Source organism: Eucyclogobius newberryi, unplaced genomic scaffold (genome assembly GCF_026437365.1).
Source record: "Eucyclogobius newberryi isolate DKJ021-1_F unplaced genomic scaffold, fEucNew1.0.hap1 SCAF_6, whole genome shotgun sequence".
NCBI lineage: Eukaryota > Metazoa > Chordata > Actinopteri > Gobiiformes > Gobiidae > Eucyclogobius > Eucyclogobius newberryi.
This window is the reverse complement of record NW_027316278.1, coordinates 14664944-14682484: the sequence shown is the minus strand read 5'-3', so window position 1 is coordinate 14682484 and position 17541 is coordinate 14664944. Positions and strand designations below refer to the sequence as shown.

General features: G+C 41.2%; 3 protein-coding genes across 11 annotated transcripts in view; 2 read left to right on the top strand and 1 right to left on the bottom strand.

Annotated features, from left to right (window-relative positions):
• Nucleotides 1-1289, top strand: part of fgfr1a (fibroblast growth factor receptor 1a) — a 34011-nt gene extending 32722 nt beyond the window's left edge. For all 7 annotated transcript variants that reach the window (XM_072432495.1, XM_072432493.1, XM_072432494.1 and 4 more), the window contains exon 18: nt 169-1289. In XM_072432495.1, coding sequence (XP_072288596.1) covers nt 169-345 — 177 coding nt within the window. In that variant the 3' untranslated portion in view covers nt 346-1289. The remainder of the gene's footprint in view (nt 1-168) is intronic.
• Nucleotides 1290-9304: 8015 nt separating this feature from the next.
• Nucleotides 9305-12525, bottom strand: ankrd39 (ankyrin repeat domain 39). 3 transcript variants are annotated; one of them, XM_072432499.1, is made up of 5 exons: nt 12163-12525; nt 11951-12054; nt 11675-11878; nt 11291-11461; nt 9305-9412 (listed from the first exon to the last, which is right to left on the bottom strand). In XM_072432499.1, the coding sequence occupies exons 1-4, from the start codon at nt 12254-12256 to the stop codon at nt 11315-11317; spliced, it is 549 nt and encodes a 182-aa protein (XP_072288600.1). In that variant the 5' UTR covers nt 12257-12525; the 3' UTR covers nt 9305-9412; nt 11291-11314. The 3 variants fall into 3 exon arrangements, with proteins under 3 accessions (XP_072288600.1, XP_072288601.1, XP_072288598.1); XM_072432500.1 differs by lacking the exon at nt 9305-9412 and having other exon boundaries at nt 10821-11461; nt 12163-12359; nt 12439-12505; XM_072432497.1 differs by lacking the exon at nt 9305-9412 and having other exon boundaries at nt 10821-11461.
• Nucleotides 12526-12818: 293 nt separating this feature from the next.
• kctd9a (potassium channel tetramerization domain containing 9a) lies at nt 12819-17438 on the top strand. The gene is made up of 12 exons (XM_072432496.1): nt 12819-12982; nt 13955-14076; nt 14149-14192; nt 14270-14366; nt 14444-14502; nt 14574-14702; nt 14782-14849; nt 14926-15021; nt 15094-15243; nt 15327-15432; nt 15669-15802; nt 16090-17438. The coding sequence occupies exons 1-12, from the start codon at nt 12935-12937 to the stop codon at nt 16204-16206; spliced, it is 1170 nt and encodes a 389-aa protein (XP_072288597.1). The 5' UTR covers nt 12819-12934; the 3' UTR covers nt 16207-17438.
• Nucleotides 17439-17541: the final 103 nt, after the last annotated feature.

Genomic DNA, 17541 nt, shown 5'->3' with positions numbered 1-17541 from the left:
TGAAGATAATAGAATTGTTTCTAACGCAACAAATAGTGTCAACTTTGTCATTCAGTGTCGTGGTCAAGAATCATAAGTATTCATAAAATCATGTCTAAATCATGTCGATAGATTTATATTGAGACATTCCTAAACATACTATTCCTGTATTTTGTTTGTTTGTTTCAGGAGTATTTGGAGCTCTCCGTTCCCCTGGACCAATATTCGCCCAGTTACCCCGACACGCGCAGCTCTACCTGTTCATCCGGCGAGGACTCGGTCTTCTCTCACGAGGCCAGCGCCGAGGAGCCGTGTCTGCCAAAGTTCCCCCCTCACTCCAACGGGGCAGCCATCAAGAAACGCTGATACCTCATTTCCAAACAGAACATTTTATCCAGCTCTCTGCCACGTGCGGTCCAGTAATGAAGCTTAAACACCGATGTACTGTATAGAAAGGAGCTTAAGGATACAAAATTGAACATTGGACACATTGGATCGTATGGACTGAAGACTGACTTGTTTTTTTTGGGGGGGGGGGGGTTCGATTTGGCTTCGGTGTGAAAAGGGCACTTTGGTTTTGACTTTCCTGCTTGGACAATGTCAAAAAACTATGAGCAGACTTTTCGGGCAGCACTCACGTCGGGGATTCCTCTGTTGGAAAATCAAAAAGACTGATTATAAATACATCAGGTTTTGGTTTTGTTCTGCCTTTGGTCTGTTGATACTAAAGGACTCTGAATTGCTTTTCACGCGGGTCCTTCAGCGACATTTTGTAAATACAATTAGAAAATTATAAATATGAATATATATTTACACGTTACTCTTATTTTTATTACCATAATTGATTTATTTCTTTTGTACAACGATGTGTTTGTTTTTGAATCTAGTCTATAGGGGCGGTTCCATAATGAGAATATACGGCCAGTTGTCAGTTTGAAACTCCTTAAATTTACCAAACTGCGTAATCAATTATGGAAAAAATATGTACTGATTTTTTTAAGCTATAATTTTGACTGCTTTTTAACAACACAATTTGTAGTATAATGTAAATCATTGTCCAGGACTCTCCATCTAAATACCACTTGTCCACAGAAATATGAATTGTTCTTTGTGTATGTCTGTCGGTGTGAATGATAGCTACGGTCATTTTCTCCAGTCAACATCATGCACTTAACATTGCTGTGCATGGCTTTATGTAAATGCTATAACAGGAGTAACTTTCACAGCCATATAACTTCTGACGCAGGGTCGACAAAAGCGCATGTCATCGTAAAAGGATTACATTAAATAAAAAGCTATTGAAAAACAAACTGCTAAAGCTTTCAATTTGAAGTCCATAAACATGCCTATAAATATCCGGTATGAATGTCTCAAGTGTGTTTTTATATTTACAAAAATGAGATATACAGCTCCATTTATGTCATAGTCTCTGATTAGATATGCTAATACCTTGCTGACATCATAGGCCCAGCTGTTGCCAAAGCAGTAAACATGTAATTTATGGGAGTGCGAGTGGCTTGGCATAATCTAAGCTACAGAACAGTCGGACCAACCTTGTTGCTCATGTCCGTCCCTGGCCTCCTGCCACTGGGCCATGCATCACCTGGAGTGTGGTCTCTACGCGACGGGCCACAAAGAGACACTAAAGTGACTGGACCTTGTCCCTAAAAGACGAGAGCTCTCAAGTTAGAGAGAAATGGCACAGATTTAAATACATCTGAAATTGGATTTAATCTCATTATATACAAACACCTTCTTTCACCAAGGCATTTTGATCTGACATTTTTAATTAGGCCCGAGCCCCAGCAGGGAGGAGGGCCTATTGCTCCCGCAATGCTGCCGAAGGCAGCATTGCAACTGTCTGACCAAACATGCGGGCACAGCCCGCATGTTTGGTACCCCGTCGCCCCTGGCAAGTACAGTGAACTAGCCCATGCCGAAGGCATGGATCATGCATACTTACTCCTGCTATTACAGAAATAGTCAACAATTAGTGAATGGGCGTAGCCCATTCACTAATTGTTGACAACAGCAGCGCGAAGCGCTGCATTCCTCCAAAAACCCTCCTGGCATCGTCCCGTACGCGAGAATCCATGCCGCAGGCATGGGCCATGCTTGTATCTGCTCAAATCAATGGAAGTCTATGGGGAGAGGGCGGGGCATCCCGACGGAATAGGGACTGACGAGCGCGTAAGCGCTCGTAATGATGATTCCACCCCATGGCGGCATCGGGAAGGCTTAGAGCTTTCAAACGATGTATAATTTGTTGTTATAGTGGAAACGGCTATATTGTTTTTGCTAAAAATATTATTATTTTTTTTATTGTTCTTCTTCTGCGCTTTGAGCTCTAATTTGACCCCCTGAACATGCTCAAAAACTCAATTAGATTTTTTCTGGGCCATTTTTTTTTTCGTTAAAAAATGGCGCGACAGCGCCACCGACAAAAGTCAAAATACATTGCGCCTATGGGAGACGCCCCAAGGTCAACTTTGTCGTAGAGCTACGAAATTCGGGACACACATTCCTCTCGTGAGGACAAAAAATATATATCATTGTGGCCACGCCCCCAGACATACCCTATGGCCGCCATCTTCCTTTGAACATGAAAACACGCTGAGTCAGCTATTTTGTTCACGTCAAACTTTGACGAACTCCTCCTAGGGCGTTTTGCCCACCGACTTCAAAATTGGCGTACGTCCTCTGGACAAGTGGGGCATCTAAAGTTATCCAATTTTTTTGAGATACCTTTTACGGTCCGTGTGCGGCGCAGCCGCAAAGTTGGACAACTTATTTTGGTATATTGCAGATCTAAAAATTGCTCCCATTTGATCAAAACAAGTCCGATTAGGACCAAATTTGAATCAGTTGTTCAACTTTCTAGTTTGGACCAATTTATGATGACAAAATTGAAATGGGCGTGATAGCGCCCCCTACAGGATGACCTTTAAATTAACATTGAAGGTCAAAAATTAGTTTTACCAAAATGTTCTAAACTTTACCCAAAATTCTATTTTGCCGTCCCGATCAAAAAAGCCAATCGGACAAATGCCTAAATTTTTACGGCGTAGTCGTAGCGATGACAGAAACCTCCCATGTTATCCCTATGGGAAAACCGCTAAATCTCTCAAATATCCACATTTTTATGTTTCACACTTTAACGAACTCCTCCTAGTGCGTTTTGTCCACCAACCTCAAAATCGGTGTACGTCTTCTAGACAAGTGGGGCATCTAAAGTTATCCAAATTTTAAGGATAGCTTTTACGGTCTCTGTGCGACGGAGCCGCAAACGTTTCCCAGAATTCTGACTATTTGGCCTTCAGAGTGGCCTATAAACAATAGAGTTTTTCCAAATGACATGATATTTTGAACAAAATTCTAATTTGCCATCCTGATCATAAAAAGGTATGAGAGCCAAAGTCATATTTTGTACGGCGTAACCGTAGCGATTACAGAAACATCCCATGTTATCCTTATGGGAAAATCGCAGAATCGCTCAAATCACCACATTTTTACGCTTCACACTTTAACGAATTCCTCCTAGGGCGATTGCCCGATCAAGTTCATATTTGGGGGAAATTATCTACACAAGTGGGGCATCAAAAGTTATCCATATTTTGATTTTAAGTGGTACGGTCTCTGTGCCGTGGAGCTGCAAATATACTGTCACAAATGGGGAAACGCCAAATCTTTGAAATGTTCACATTTACGCTTCACACTTTAACAAACTCCTCCGTGGGCAATAGCTCGATCAAGCTTTACTTTGGGAAATATCATCTACACAAGCGGGGCATCAAAAGTTATCCATATTTATATTCAGAGTGCTGCGGTCTCCGTGCGGCGGCGCAGCAAATTTGACTGAAGCTGATGTTGATTTGCACTGGATTGGCCATGTCCAATGTGTCGCCGTCTGTCAAGTTCTTTTTTAATTCAACACAATAAGGGCGCCATCTCTATCAATTCGAAAGCGCAGAGTCGGAAGGCCGGCGGCCCGCGAGGGCCGTTGGATGCCGCTTGCGGCTTTAATTTTGATTGTTTTTTTTATATTTAACTTATTGCCCCTTACATTAATTGCACATTTTATTTGGCAATACAGAATTACAGGCTGGTAATTCTAATTTATTGGGTTACCTACAAGTCGTTATATCTCCAGCACATGCATGACTGAATTATAATTGCATTGTTCCTGAATTTGCTCCACACTTACGGACACAAATCTGCTCCAGGCTTTAAGGCAACAGAAGATACATGGGAAAAGTGATCATATTTTCCAGGCTTGGAAACGGGTTGTAATAAAAGTGTCCTTTGTGTGCTGTGGCTGAGGTGACGATGGAGAGCCCTATATAAAAATAGTACACACAGAAGCACCTCTGCTGTATAACTGCTAATAGTGCCATTTGCTGTACGGTATTATCACTTCTGACAGATGGCACAAGTCCAGTTTAGTGGGGAAAAGGTTTTCTGACTTCGTCTTGTGTAGAGCCAGTCGTCCTCTGTTGAGCAAAAACATCTATTTTTGCCAGGAATGTTCTTGTTTTTTGTTTATTGGCTCTATTTGGGGAGTTGAGCGGTGATTAAATCATTAGGAGTGGAGGAGATGACAGGAGAAGTGGCTGGTTTGTGTTATTTTGGTGAGAGATTGCAGGCTGATGAGTGAAGTATGTAAATTGATTTGGGAATACAGGAATCTCGGGCATCTGAGGCTGAAGTACTGAGAACACAGTGGCACGGATGAACTTAATGCCCCCCATTGTACCAGCTGTGCACACAGGACTTGATTCAACAACTAAATGGGCAATAGTTATAAAAGCGTCACAATATATCTCCACGGATTGCCATGAATATTGACACAGATGTTTCTGGTTTGGCCAGAAATGTAAAATATGACATAGGTTTTGCAATAAGTCCCTTTTTATACCAGCAAAACTTTTGTTACTTCCTTTTTTAATTTACCGTACAATTTTCAAATGTCATTCTAAATACGAGTTTGTCTGCAATGAAGTTGTACAAACGAAGGACAAGATAAAACATGCCAACTTGACTACCATTTATTGAACAAATGTAATCACTACTTTTTAAATCCATCCCAAGCCCAGATAAATTCATCTTATATTAAAATACCTCTGAAGTGCTACAGATGATTTACAGAAGGGATGAACCTCCAAAAGAGGTTATAATACCTGTAAGAAATAGTTTCCCTCTGAAGTAATTTATAGACTCTGTTCACGTTGTGGTTGTTTTTCAGTTAACATTGTTGTTGGGCAAGTTATTAAAATGCAGCAAATCATATGTGAATTCCTCATTTGACGCGTGAGTGATTGATATGAGCCAGATGTGCTTGTTTCCTGTGCCTCTTTATTGGACGCATTGCTTTGTGTTTTTGTTTACCAGAGAAAGGCTTTATTTATTCCGAGCTCTGCCTTATTATTTCCCGGTCAACACAAAACCCTGCCCCTTTGCACGGCTCATTGTGCGTCGTGCTTCCTGACAGCCGTGACAGACGACCTGCCCTTCAACTCTGCACCACCCCGAGACTCGCACGTGCAGTCAATACAAAAAACGCCTTCTTTTAGGGTGAGAAGCAGCGGTGACGTCATTGTTGTGGCCTGCCCCGTCTGATTTTGTAAATGAACTGGTGATTTATGTGCTGAGGAGAGGGACACACAGTGATGGGTCACAGCAGAAGTGGTGGCGGTCCTGGAAGAGATGGGTATAATTCTGGCTCTCATCCATTTTCAAGGTGAAGGGAGACATTTGTCTCGTCTTGGCAGAAAAAGTGTGGTAAACCGCAGACAGAAGAGCTCTCAGTGATTTCAAAATACTCGAGAGGAATTTTAATTTTCTGTTGTTCGCAAAGTGACGGGAATCCACCCACGTTAGCAATAGCCCTAACGAAGGCATGTTTTGCATCTAAATGTGACGGCTGTGGTTTAGGGTGTAGCAGCTCCCAAATAGTTGTAATGATTGATTGAATGAAGTGAAGTGGTCTGGTCTGGTCTGTTTGAGACGGTTGACGGGTGAAGATATGGTGATTTGGAGATGTGACTTGAGAGGTTATGGTTCTATCACTGACAGGTCCCTGATGTGTTACTGCTTTGGGACAGGCATGTCAAAAATGGTCAAAGATGACAGAGGGTAAAGCACGGGGCAAGGCCTGTCACTCACTGTCTGCTGTTAGTCTGTTTTCATCTGCAGCCACATTTATTGACACTACATTATGGCACAGAAATAGCTATAACCAGATCATAGTAGATTACTACTTTACAACTACTTTTGGAATCAGAATCAGAAAGGGTTAATTGCCATTGTCAAAGAACAGGATTTAAAATCTAGGAACTTGCTTTGGCATTAATGTGCAAGAATGAATAATAATAGTAGCAAAATATATCAAAACAGGCATGCATACAATTTTGAATTTACAAATAAAATAGTCTTGTTCTGAATCTATACACAATATACAGTTGGTCATTGGTTTAAATAATTGTTAAAGTGGAAGATGTAAAGTGTCCATGAGTCCAATAGCAGAGGGAAAGAAACTGTTCTTGTAGTAGGAGGTTCTGCTCCGGCTGGACTGTAGCCTCCTGCCTGAGGGGAGTGGAACATACATTACTATGAACCACTCCTGGACAAACGAGGGATTACATCAACTAATAACCGTAGTTGTTGAGTTTCAAATATACATTTCTACATAGATTAGATTAGGCTTTATTGTCCACGAAATGTGTTATTTGCATCCTTCAGCCAGTGCTGCAGTCCTGTCAGGGACCCATCCCCAGATCTTCAGCTAGGCTTGGTCAGGAATACCTTCGCTGGAGGATTTAACCTATTGTGCATGTTTTGGGTTGATAGGGACAACCGGAGCGCCCAGAGGAAACCCAGACACGGGGAGAAACATACAAACTCCACACAAATCTTACCAATAGTCAAACCTTGTGGAACACTGGACCAGCTCTATACTCTCCATCGGTTGCTCAAGGGTTCATGGGAGTTTGGCCAACGAGTCCACATCTGGAGAAGGCTTTCAACCATGTCCCTCGTGGTGTCCTCGGGGGTGCTCCGGTCCCTGTAAGACCGGAGCAGGAGCTGTGTTCATTGCCGGCAGTAAGTCAGACCTGTTCCCGGTGCAAGGCTGCCCTTTGTCACCGGTTCAGTTCATTATTTTTATGGACAGAATTTCTAGGCGCAGTCAGAGGGTGTCCCGTTTGCAGATCATCAAACCAGGACCTGCACCCTGCAGTGGAACGGGTTGCAGCAGAGAGCAAAGTCGCTGGAATGAAGAGCAGCACCTCCAAATCCGGCGTGGAGTCCTTGCCCCAAGTATCTCGGGGTCTTGTTCACAAGTGAGGGAAGGATGGAACGTGAGCTTGACAGGCGGAGCAGTGCAGCTTCTGCAGTGATACATAGATGCTGCATCGGACTGTTCACTGAATTTACCGGTCAATCTACGTTCCTACCCTCACCTATGGTCATGAGCTTTGGGTAATGACCAAAAAAGGACAAGATCGCGGATACAAGCAGTCAAAATGAGTTTCCTCCTCAGGGTGGCTGGGCGCTCCCTTAGAGATGGGATGAGCTCAGTCGCACAGGAGGAGCACAGAGTAGAGCCACTGCACCTCTACGTGGAGAGGAGCCAGCTGAGATGGCTTGAACATCTGGAGGGAGTGTGTCTTTCTGTGGCCATGGGCTCCTTTCAGAAGAACTGGAGGAAAAATAAAGTGGAAGAAAATGGATGGATGCTATGCTCAAGCCTCAAAATGTAGGACAATATTGTAGAGTCAGGATCACTCAAACGTGCATGAATCAATCGAATAACATCCTTGAAAAATGTACATGCGTAAATGGAAAAAAAAAATCACATTCAGGCTTAATTTAAAAAAAGGAAAATACTTTTACTTAAGACGTTTAATTTTGAGTATATACTTCTTAATTTTAAACTTTTGCTTTTTTTTTTAACTTTCTGTTCTCTGTTCTTTGTAGTTTTCTGTTCTATTTTTTATATTTAAAAAATGAACAACTTGACATAAATGATCTCCCTTTTAAAAGTCTTCGGATTGGGCAGTGTATGGGGCAATAGTAGTAAGATTTGGGGGTGCTTGAGATGGTGGCAGAAGAGGGTGGCTGGACAATATGGTGTTAAAACAATGGTGGCCGTACCCGCTTGCCAGGGCCTGATCTCGTCAGCTCTTGGATGCTAAGCAGGACAGGGCCTGGTTAGTGCTTGGATAAGAACACCAGGTGCCACAGTGGGGCGACGTGAGGCAATGTCGTTGTGTCCTTGGGCAAGACACTTCACCCCCACTGCCCAGTAAAGCCCTTTGAGTGCCTTGAAGGTGGAAACGCGCCATATAAATACACTGTAATAATAACAATATATTTGGGGCAACAATTTGGACCATACATGTCTGCCCTGTCAAGTCGTGTGTCTGTTGGCGTCTGGACAAAAGCTGACACCTTTGGGCTGGTCCCGCCTCTTTCCCACCAGATCGACTTTCTTCAGCGTCGGAATGAGAGACGCACCTCCTCCAGGCCTAGACATATAATCTGGGACTGTCAAGGCCTCTATCAAACAGGATCAACTGGTGCTGGTCCCACTGGCCCCGGGATATACCTGCACTCGCATTCCTCCGACACATCCCCGTCCCGAGAGGAGGATCATCTGTCTTTTGTGGCAGCTCAGGCTCAAGGGTGCAGTCTGTCCCCCTGCATTGTCCCAAACTGAAACTTAGTTAAAGGGTTGCAATAGACACCTTTCGGTTTGCAGGATTTTTCTGATCCCTTGAGTCGCCAAATGTCAGGATGCTGATCAAGAGAAATTGGGTCTCCTAAAACAACACGTCAATGTACTTATCATGTGAGTGCTTTGAAGTAACATAGAAATAATCAAAGGAAAATGTAAAAACGTTTTGTTTTATACAGTCAAATATAGAACATGTATTCATCAATTTACTGTACTGTATATACTTGTTTTACTTCTTGTTCCAATGGTTGTCTTTTGCAGCCAAAGCGTTTCTACTGGAGCAAGAACACGAGTCCACATTTTCCACAATGATTTTGGCCAAAATACTTGATTCTACACTGCCACATTTAATAGTCCCCAATGTCTCACAAAGAATACAGTCACTTTTTATCCACTGGTTTATTTGGATTGGTTTATTTGGCCAACCACACATTAGTCAAGACTAATGATAAGGAAGGAAAAAAGTGCCCAAAAAGCTATTATTAGATAATCAACAGTAACAAATATTGTTCAAAAATGTACCCAAGTACAGTAAGTTGAGTAAAATGATCCAGAGGCTCTCCCTCCTAGTCAGTATAACATGAGCTTTATCCTCAGCTCAGGTTGCTGGTAGTGAATGGGAGGAGTAGGATATTTGCCCTCACCTGAAGGTTTCTTGTCCCGTTGGTGTCAGCTCCTTGAAACTGAAGTCTGTGTGTGCTGCAGATAAAAGGAGATGAATCAAAGCAGTGTGGCTGTACACAGGACTATAATCTTATCACTCGCCCTGCAGCCATATGTCTTTGTACTCTCTTTAATTTAATTCTGCCAGCGATGAGATTGGCTGACATACTTTCCAGTGGCAGAGCCAAACACAGAGACGGCTAAACCAAGTGTCAAAGCATTTTTGGGGTGTTTGTTTTTTCGAGAAAATTACATAAAGTCCTAATGGTATCATCCCATAGGCCACCTCTGTCTTCCTACCTCACTGCTGATGAAGTACATGCCCAAGGACTCAAACTTAATTGGCCTAAATAAAATCATATTGTTTTTAATTCTAGCGCTTGAATTATTTAACAAGGACCTAACATGACAGAACCGAACACTTACTTTATTTATTACATTACTCGAATGAATGTGACTCAATACGTTTCCAGCACAAGAGATCTGAAAACACGCTAACAGTAGCATAGCAAGTCTCCAAAAGTAAAGACCCTCCAAAGACTTTGACTGAGGTTTGCTTAGGAAGCAAAATTATTATTATTTTTTTTTATTTTTTTTTGAGGGTTGACAAAGCGTACATGGTCATGCTTTTATAAGATCAGGAAAAAGACAACTAAACTGGGACTTAACTAGAACTAAGCCATAACAAAATTGGACCCAAACCAGGTTGCAACCAGGTTTAAATAATCCTTAGGAGCTGCATGGCATAATTTGTACTCGCAGCACACATTGAGAACCACTGCCCTAGATCTTACACATGTGGCATTCAGGTAAGGTGATCTTTGCAGGGTGAGTTTCAGCTGTGTGAAGAGGAAGGAGTTGTCGTTGAGCGTAAACAGCCAAAGACTCCACTTACCACTTACCCCCTCCCCCCGTCCCGACACCCCATCTCCCCTTGTGCAGTGTGGCGTCAGCTGCAATGAGCTCCAGATGTGGCCTGGCACCCCTTCACTGGATGTGGTTTTGAAGGTAGTTTGGGCACGCCACCCACCAACGAGACCCAATGAAAGTTCTTCTCAACTTGGAACAAGAGAGTTTCTGTAAAAAGGTTCCTATTTAAACATGTCCGTATAGGGCCAAGATGAAGGAAAGTGTATTGGCCTGATATGTGCACGTGCAACTTATTTAACATGCATTGGAGAAAGCATGGAAGACGATAGCTCAAAGTGCTTCCATGTGTTCTACCAGATATGGAAATATCAACATCCTTTATTTAGCCTCAGGCCTCCATATTTTGTTCCTTTGTGTAAAAATATTTTAATAGGTTCATGTGGGCCTTTGATACCTCCGGAGGTGAGAAAGAAAAGAGCTGGTAATTACGGTTTCTTACAAGAATAACGTTTTATGGAAAGAAACAAGTAAAATTATCTTATGTGGTGTAAGGGGGGGGGACATATGGAACACAAGGGGTTTGAAAGTAAAGTAAGTCTTTTACATTCAATGTCGGACAGAAGCAACAACTTCAGGCAAATAGTGCCATGTTACATGAGAAGCAAGTATAATGCCAGTCCAACAATCGAAGTAGACTGTAAATCACTGCAGTGGCGTAGTTCTCATTTTCTATAGGACATTGTGTAGCTTTTCTACATTTCTGATTGAATGAGGTCATTTTGTTCAAGCTGCCAGGTCTTTTACAAAGTGGTCTGTGCAAAAAACTTTGGCACGCTTTTAAGACAATGGCTCCCTCTGCTGTCTTTTGCAACCTCACACAGGAAACACTTTAAGCAGTTATTTAATACAGTTATTAGAACAAAGCCTTTAATGTTTTTCATTTACAATAAAATGCCTTTACTCAAGCATTTTGTAATTTTAGTTCTTGACTTCATTTGTTTTTTAATGATAGTTCATGGAGCACTGGTAAAATGTAGTTATCACCTTCAGCTTTACGTATCCTAATGGTCATGGTGGTGGTTTCAGAAGGTCCTGTAGATCCTCCTGTTTGGCTAAGTTGCACGGTAACAGATGTCTGTTGTTCATTTGAGATATGAGAGATGGACACTGCTGAAGAAGAACCTGGCAGACCCCTTTATGTCCCTTTTCTGCAGCCTGTGACACAAGAGACATTTATCAAAACTTTAACAAACATTAAAAAGTTTACTTGGTTCACTAATTTGACCTTTATGTTAACCAGAATAGCCAAGAGAAGGACATGCACACTCCACAGAGAATGGCCCCACTGCTCCACGCCACAAATCTGGGACCTTCTGAAACCCTAACCACTATGCCACCAGTTGGCCTACAGTAACCTCATCGTCACACCTTATGCAGTGGAGATGCTCCATCATCATCACACAGCAGTGGGTTTGCTCTGTGCTGCAGCAGGAGTTTGACCACCTCTAGATGTCCACTGTAGGCCGCTCTGTGCAGGGGAGTAGCGCCCCCTGGTGTCTGCGGGGACGCACACGCACCATTTTCAAGAAGAAACTTACACACTGTCAACTGTCCACTGCGACTGGCATAGTGCTGGGGAAAATATACACAAACATTAATTACACGGGAGAAAGATATACAATTAATGACTCTAAAAATACTGACCAAAGCGGAGTATCCAGCATTGTCTTTCATGTTTGGGTGGGAACCTTTCTGGATCAAACTCTTGACTCTTTCCAAGTCCCCTTCCATTGCTGCTGACCAAATTCCTGTGATGTACAATAGACAGTGTAGGTTACACATTGATTGGTAATGTAAATATAGCAACATGCATCGGTCCTATGAATACATGAAGAGTTATATAAACGTGCTTTAACCTCTTTCGAAATCCATCTCACTCAGGGTCTGGTAAACACTGGAGGATGACACTGGATGTGTACAACAGGAACAGTGGTCTCGACTGGGCTCCATTGTAACATTTTAAACCTCAGTCCCATCCAAAGCACTTTCTTTTGACGTAAAATTTAGAACTGTTGTTGTTATTGTGAGATTGGCTTAATCAACCAGCTAGTGACTGTAAACAATAGAATTTGTTCAGTTAAGCTTTCGCTACATTATTCAGTTGCACATATAAAACTGAAGGTTATACTGACGGTTTAAACACGTTTTGCAAAACCAAATAAACAACATCAGAAAAAAAGTCAAAGAAATACGGAAACTGGCGTAGGACAAACTTTTCCCATGAGATAGTTCGTTATGTTTGAGCCATTGGCCAATCACAGAGCTGCAATGCAAGCGCAGCCTTCAATGACTCTTAAAAAGGTTGGTTTCATGAAATATATTTTAAAGTAGCAATGTTTACATCTCAAATAACGCAACCAATAATTGTTCGGATGCAAAATACGTTATTGAAGGTGTTATTCATATAGATGTACATTGTTAAATATGTTAACATTTTTCTTTACCTTTTTACAAAACGAGTTGTTGCCATAGATTTTTTTAGCGATGTACTTTCCTGACTGTCCACAAAGGCGCCTTCTGTCTCGTGTTATTGTCTGATGCAGTTAGCTGTAGCTAGAGTGAAGCTTCCCATATCAACCTTTTATGAAAATATAAATACCGATTATATTAAACCAAAGCACCAAAATTATGAGAAGAGTCACGCTATTTGTTAACGGGACATCTAAAAATGGCAAGGTGGGTAATAATGCCCTAATGAAGGTACATACAGTGTCATACTCGGGCCTTGACATATTCATAAAGGATTTACGTGTTTTGGTGCTGCGATGTTCACGTTTCGATGTTGTATTTTTGTTCTAGATCGTCTCAAATTGTGTCTGGGATCGACTCATTAGAGAGACATTTACAAACGAGTCATTTTTGTTAACTAACTTTACTGCTCCTGTTATTTCAGTTATTGGAGTTAAATCTACTTTATTCACGCGTTTAACCAATAGTGTTCCCTCTTTATTAATCCGTTAGTTAGATTTCGATTGATTCATACATGTTTGCTTAATCCTGTGTATTGTCCTTACGTACTCAAAAAAGTGCAGTTTTCACCTACCCCCTATGTACTTACTTGTGATTTTGGGGGGGAAATCAGACTCAGGATTATGTTGGGTTAGAAATGTTACAAATACATTTTGCAACATGAACGTGTTGTATTATCAGGCTTAACTGTTGACCCATTACACATCACTGTGACTTGTCACAAGTGTGGCCTTCTCTGGCCACTAGGAGTCAAAGACATTTACACTGGTACACATTTTTTTTATAAGAGAATTACTGCCACCGTACATGTGTGCTTTGATCACAGAGTGAAAACAATTAGTTATTGCTCTCTGTTCTTTTCTCCCGCTCAGAGCTGGGGAAGAAAGCCTTTGTACACTCGGCATGTTGCAGAAAGACTGGAAACTAATTGAGTTAATCTCTTTAAACGCCTTTAAAACCAAGTTGAAAGCATTAGACTTGACATCAATAATGTGCAAATGTTTTTCATAATGTGTGTTCTTTTAATGTTGCTTGCTGTAATAGTGTAAACGTTTCTGCCGCTTGGCCAGGACCTCCTTGGAAAAGAGCGTTTTAATCTCAATGGGACTCTTCTGGTTAAATAAAGGTTAAATCAAATTATGATAATTTGAAATAAAGCATAATGTCATCTTTAACCAGGTTGTAGCTGTGTATGGGACCCTGCCAGACCTGCTATCTGTAGCAAGCAATAAGTTAGGAATCAAAGCCTTGTCTTTCTACAATGGAAAGGGTGGTCTCATAGACGACATCGCCCTGATTAGGTAAGCAAACAGCATGACAGACACTTAATATGCCTTGTAAACTAACTTGTTTGTTTTCTGTACATCTGACAGGGACGATGACGTGCTGTATGTGTCAGAAGGAGACAGTTTTGTTGGTGAGCGATAGCATCCATGATTGGAATATGAATCATCAACTATTTAAATTTACTTAGACCATTTATTCTGTTTTTAGATCCACAAGATGAAATCAAGCCCACGCTTGAACTGGAGGGCTCTCACACTGACTGGATCACACTGAATATTGGGGGTCAGCTTTTCACTACAACTAGGTGAATTTTACTAGAACGTTTATATAAAACTAGGTTATTTGTATGACTAAAATGCACCTTTTCTACCTTTCCCATAGGAGCACTTTGGTCAGCAAGGAGCCAGACAGTATGCTTGCTCACATGTTCAGAGAGAAAGGTACGTTATTTATGCCTAATAGTGAGTTTAAAAAGCACAGCAGATGGAAGCATGTGGTTCTTTCTATTTAGATGTGTGGGGGAATAAACAGGACGAGCATGGGGCTTATCTAATCGATCGCAGCCCTGAATACTTTGAACCCATTCTGAACTACCTGAGGCATGGTCAGCTCATCGTCAATGAAGGCATCAATATCAGAGGTTGGTTTGCTTGACCTGTTCAAAACTTAAATCTTACCTTAAGTCAAACCAAATATTGAGAGATCATTTGTTTTTCCAGGTGTACTTGAAGAGGCTCGCTTCTTTGGAATTGAGCAACTTGCTGAACAACTTGAAATGGTAGTTAAGGTCTGTGTTCTATCTAGGCTGTGAATAAAATACTGTTTTCTTTATCATTTGTGACATGACTTTGTGTCTCAACCAGAGCTCACAGCCGGCTGATGACCACTCTCCCATTTCCCGAAAGGAGTTTGTTCGTTTTCTTCTGTCAACACCAACTAAGTCTGAGCTGCGTTGTCAGGTACAAGATGTTTTCCTTTATAAACATGACACTTCACATTCACAATAATGACAAACATTTCTTCTGTTATAGGGCCTTAATTTCAGTGGGGCTGATTTGTCTCGACTGGATTTGCGATACATTAACTTTAAGATGGCCAACCTGAGCCGCTGCAATCTGTCTCATGCTAACTTGTGTTGCGCTAATCTTGAACGAGCAGATCTTTCAGGCGCTAACCTTGATGTAAGCACAGACATTTTTGTACTATAACATCCCTCAAATAGCTCTGATTTAACAGATTATGTGGTGTATTTTTTTATTTAAAGGGTGCAAACTTACAAGGAGTCAAGATGCTTTGTTCCAATGCTGAAGGAGCGTCTCTCAAAGGGTGTAATTTTGAGGATCCATCTGGACTGAAGGCCAACCTGGAGGGTAATGCATTGTTATTTGCATCAGACTCGTCACTAAGACCATTAAGTTTTCTTCTTTGGACAACATTTGACTGATATGGTCCAATGTAGACTGAAAACACTCCACTAGAGCTGCAGGTTCTAAGTGATTTAGACCAAGTACTAGCATCACCTTTTAGTCCTTCTTTGTAAATGAAAATCCAGTACAGTAAAATGCACATTATAAAGGTTATCTATAAGCAAACATGTTTCCTTTAGGTGCCAATCTGAAAGGAGTGGACATGGAGGGAAGCCAGATGACTGGGATCAACCTGCGTGTGGCCACTTTGAAAAATGCCAAGCTTAAGAACTGTAACCTGCGGGGAGCTACATTAGCAGGGACCGATCTCGAGGTGAGTAATGTTTGGAGCAAGGGATTATTTTGAAAAGGCACATAAGCATTTACCGAGTCACGCTGACCCAGGAGACTGCGTGTACTTTTAGGAGCTTAGACCTTAAAAGGCTTTCAACAGCCAACATTACGCTTAAACAAAACTTTATGTCAGCTATTAAATTATAGACTAATTCCCTGCTTGGAAATACGTATGATATTTGTTTAAATGTCAATGTTCATCACTTACATATAGTGAAATACACAATCTATTGAAAATGTTTTTACTCTCCAATCTGTGTTCCCCAGAACTGTGATCTATCGGGCTGTGACTTACAAGAGGCAAACCTAAGAGGCTCCAATGTGAAAGGAGCCATTTTTGAAGAAATGCTGACGCCGCTGCACATGTCCCAGAGTGTCAGATAACTTTGTGGAAGTACCCTTTCCTATCTGCTTGTGTCCTCCAACGTTCCCTATAGTCTTTTCCCCTTTGTGTTTGGAGAACAGACTCTTTGGCTTTCCCTGAAATTCCACCTGCATCGTGTTTCACTTTACATTTCTTGCACTAGAGTCAAAGCAGGGTTGGCCCGTTTTATTCTGAGGATGTACGAGCTGCATGCATCACCAAATCTAAATCTTACTTGTGTATTTATGTACGGGTCCAGTCCTTTCATAACTTATATTTATCGTTACCTTCATTGCTTTTCTGCATAATGGGAGTCATGGTTAATGTGTGAAGTAGCTTTACTTAATGCTGCTGGAAATGGCTACTTTAAAATAGCCATGTACTTTATGGTGTGCTACTTAATAATGCTGGATCTACATGTTTAATTAGTAATGCAATCCAAACCAAAGCCATACAATTAGCACAGTCTAAAAGACTCGTCGTGCTGTTAATCTTTACAATGGGCTAAACTTAAACTAAACTTGGGTATGCAATACACATTTTACACCTGTTTTCTCTTTGTTTCTGAAAACTTAAAAGCTTTTTCTATTTTTTGTGTGAATCTACCTCTTTTTGTTATTTTGCCATCAGTGATTCACATTTGCATGCACTTGTGGCAGTTCTTATCGTGGTGATAAACTCGATGTAATTTCCTTTGTGCGAAAAGAAATCCCTACTTTAACAGGAAAATGCTGTCGATGCAATCTGTGTTATTGTCAATGTGATCTTGCCTGAAGACGAACTGTGTATAGTCATATATCACTTGTACTTGCTTTTGACCTGTTTGCACAAGTTTGTGTTATGTCATGTTTCCACCAAATTAATTGATCTGTTGCTTGTAATCTTTAATGTATTTTAATCCAGTGCTTCCAATATCTTCCAAAAACTTTATGAGAAGAAGAAATAATCTTCACTTGCATGCGTAAACCTTACTCAAGTCTAATGCTGCTCAAATGCAATACTTAATTAGTGTTAGTTGGTACTGAGGCTGCGAGGATGAGCTATGAAGGCAATCATGTTTTGTTGTTAACCTTGAGCTGGACGTGTGTCTGAGAGCTGCAGTTATTTATTGTAAAATGCATCTTACTGAATGCCAAAGGAGTAAAGGTTTTTGTTGTGTTTGATGCAATGGCATCCTTCTCTATGATTATTGCACTTACCTTTGGAAATATGTTTCCATTAAAGACTGTTATAATTAAACTGCTCTGAAGAAGATTACAATGTTGTCATGTTTTTTTTGGTGGTAAATCTGTCTAGATAAATATTGGCTTATCCTGAAAATCCAAACATCAACTCTCCACAGGCCCCTGTAAATG

What these genes read in the sequence shown, in the direction of transcription:
- ankrd39 (XM_072432499.1), bottom strand. Translation starts at nt 12,256, where the DNA reads ATGGAGCCCAGTCGAGACCACTGTTCCTGTTGTACACATCCAGTGTCA. An exon ending in TGAGATGGATTTCGAAAGAG is followed by an intron (nt 12,055 to 12,162) that starts GTTAAAGCACGT and finishes TGTACATCACAG; the next exon opens with GAATTTGGTCAGCAGCAATG. An exon ending in ATGCTGGATACTCCGCTTTG is followed by an intron (nt 11,879 to 11,950) that starts GTCAGTATTTTT and finishes TATTTTCCCCAG; the next exon opens with CACTATGCCAGTCGCAGTGG.
- kctd9a (XM_072432496.1), top strand. Translation starts at nt 12,935, where the DNA reads ATGAGAAGAGTCACGCTATTTGTTAACGGGACATCTAAAAATGGCAAG. An exon ending in GACGACATCGCCCTGATTAG is followed by an intron (nt 14,077 to 14,148) that starts GTAAGCAAACAG and finishes TACATCTGACAG; the next exon opens with GGACGATGACGTGCTGTATG. An exon ending in AGTCTGAGCTGCGTTGTCAG is followed by an intron (nt 15,022 to 15,093) that starts GTACAAGATGTT and finishes CTTCTGTTATAG; the next exon opens with GGCCTTAATTTCAGTGGGGC.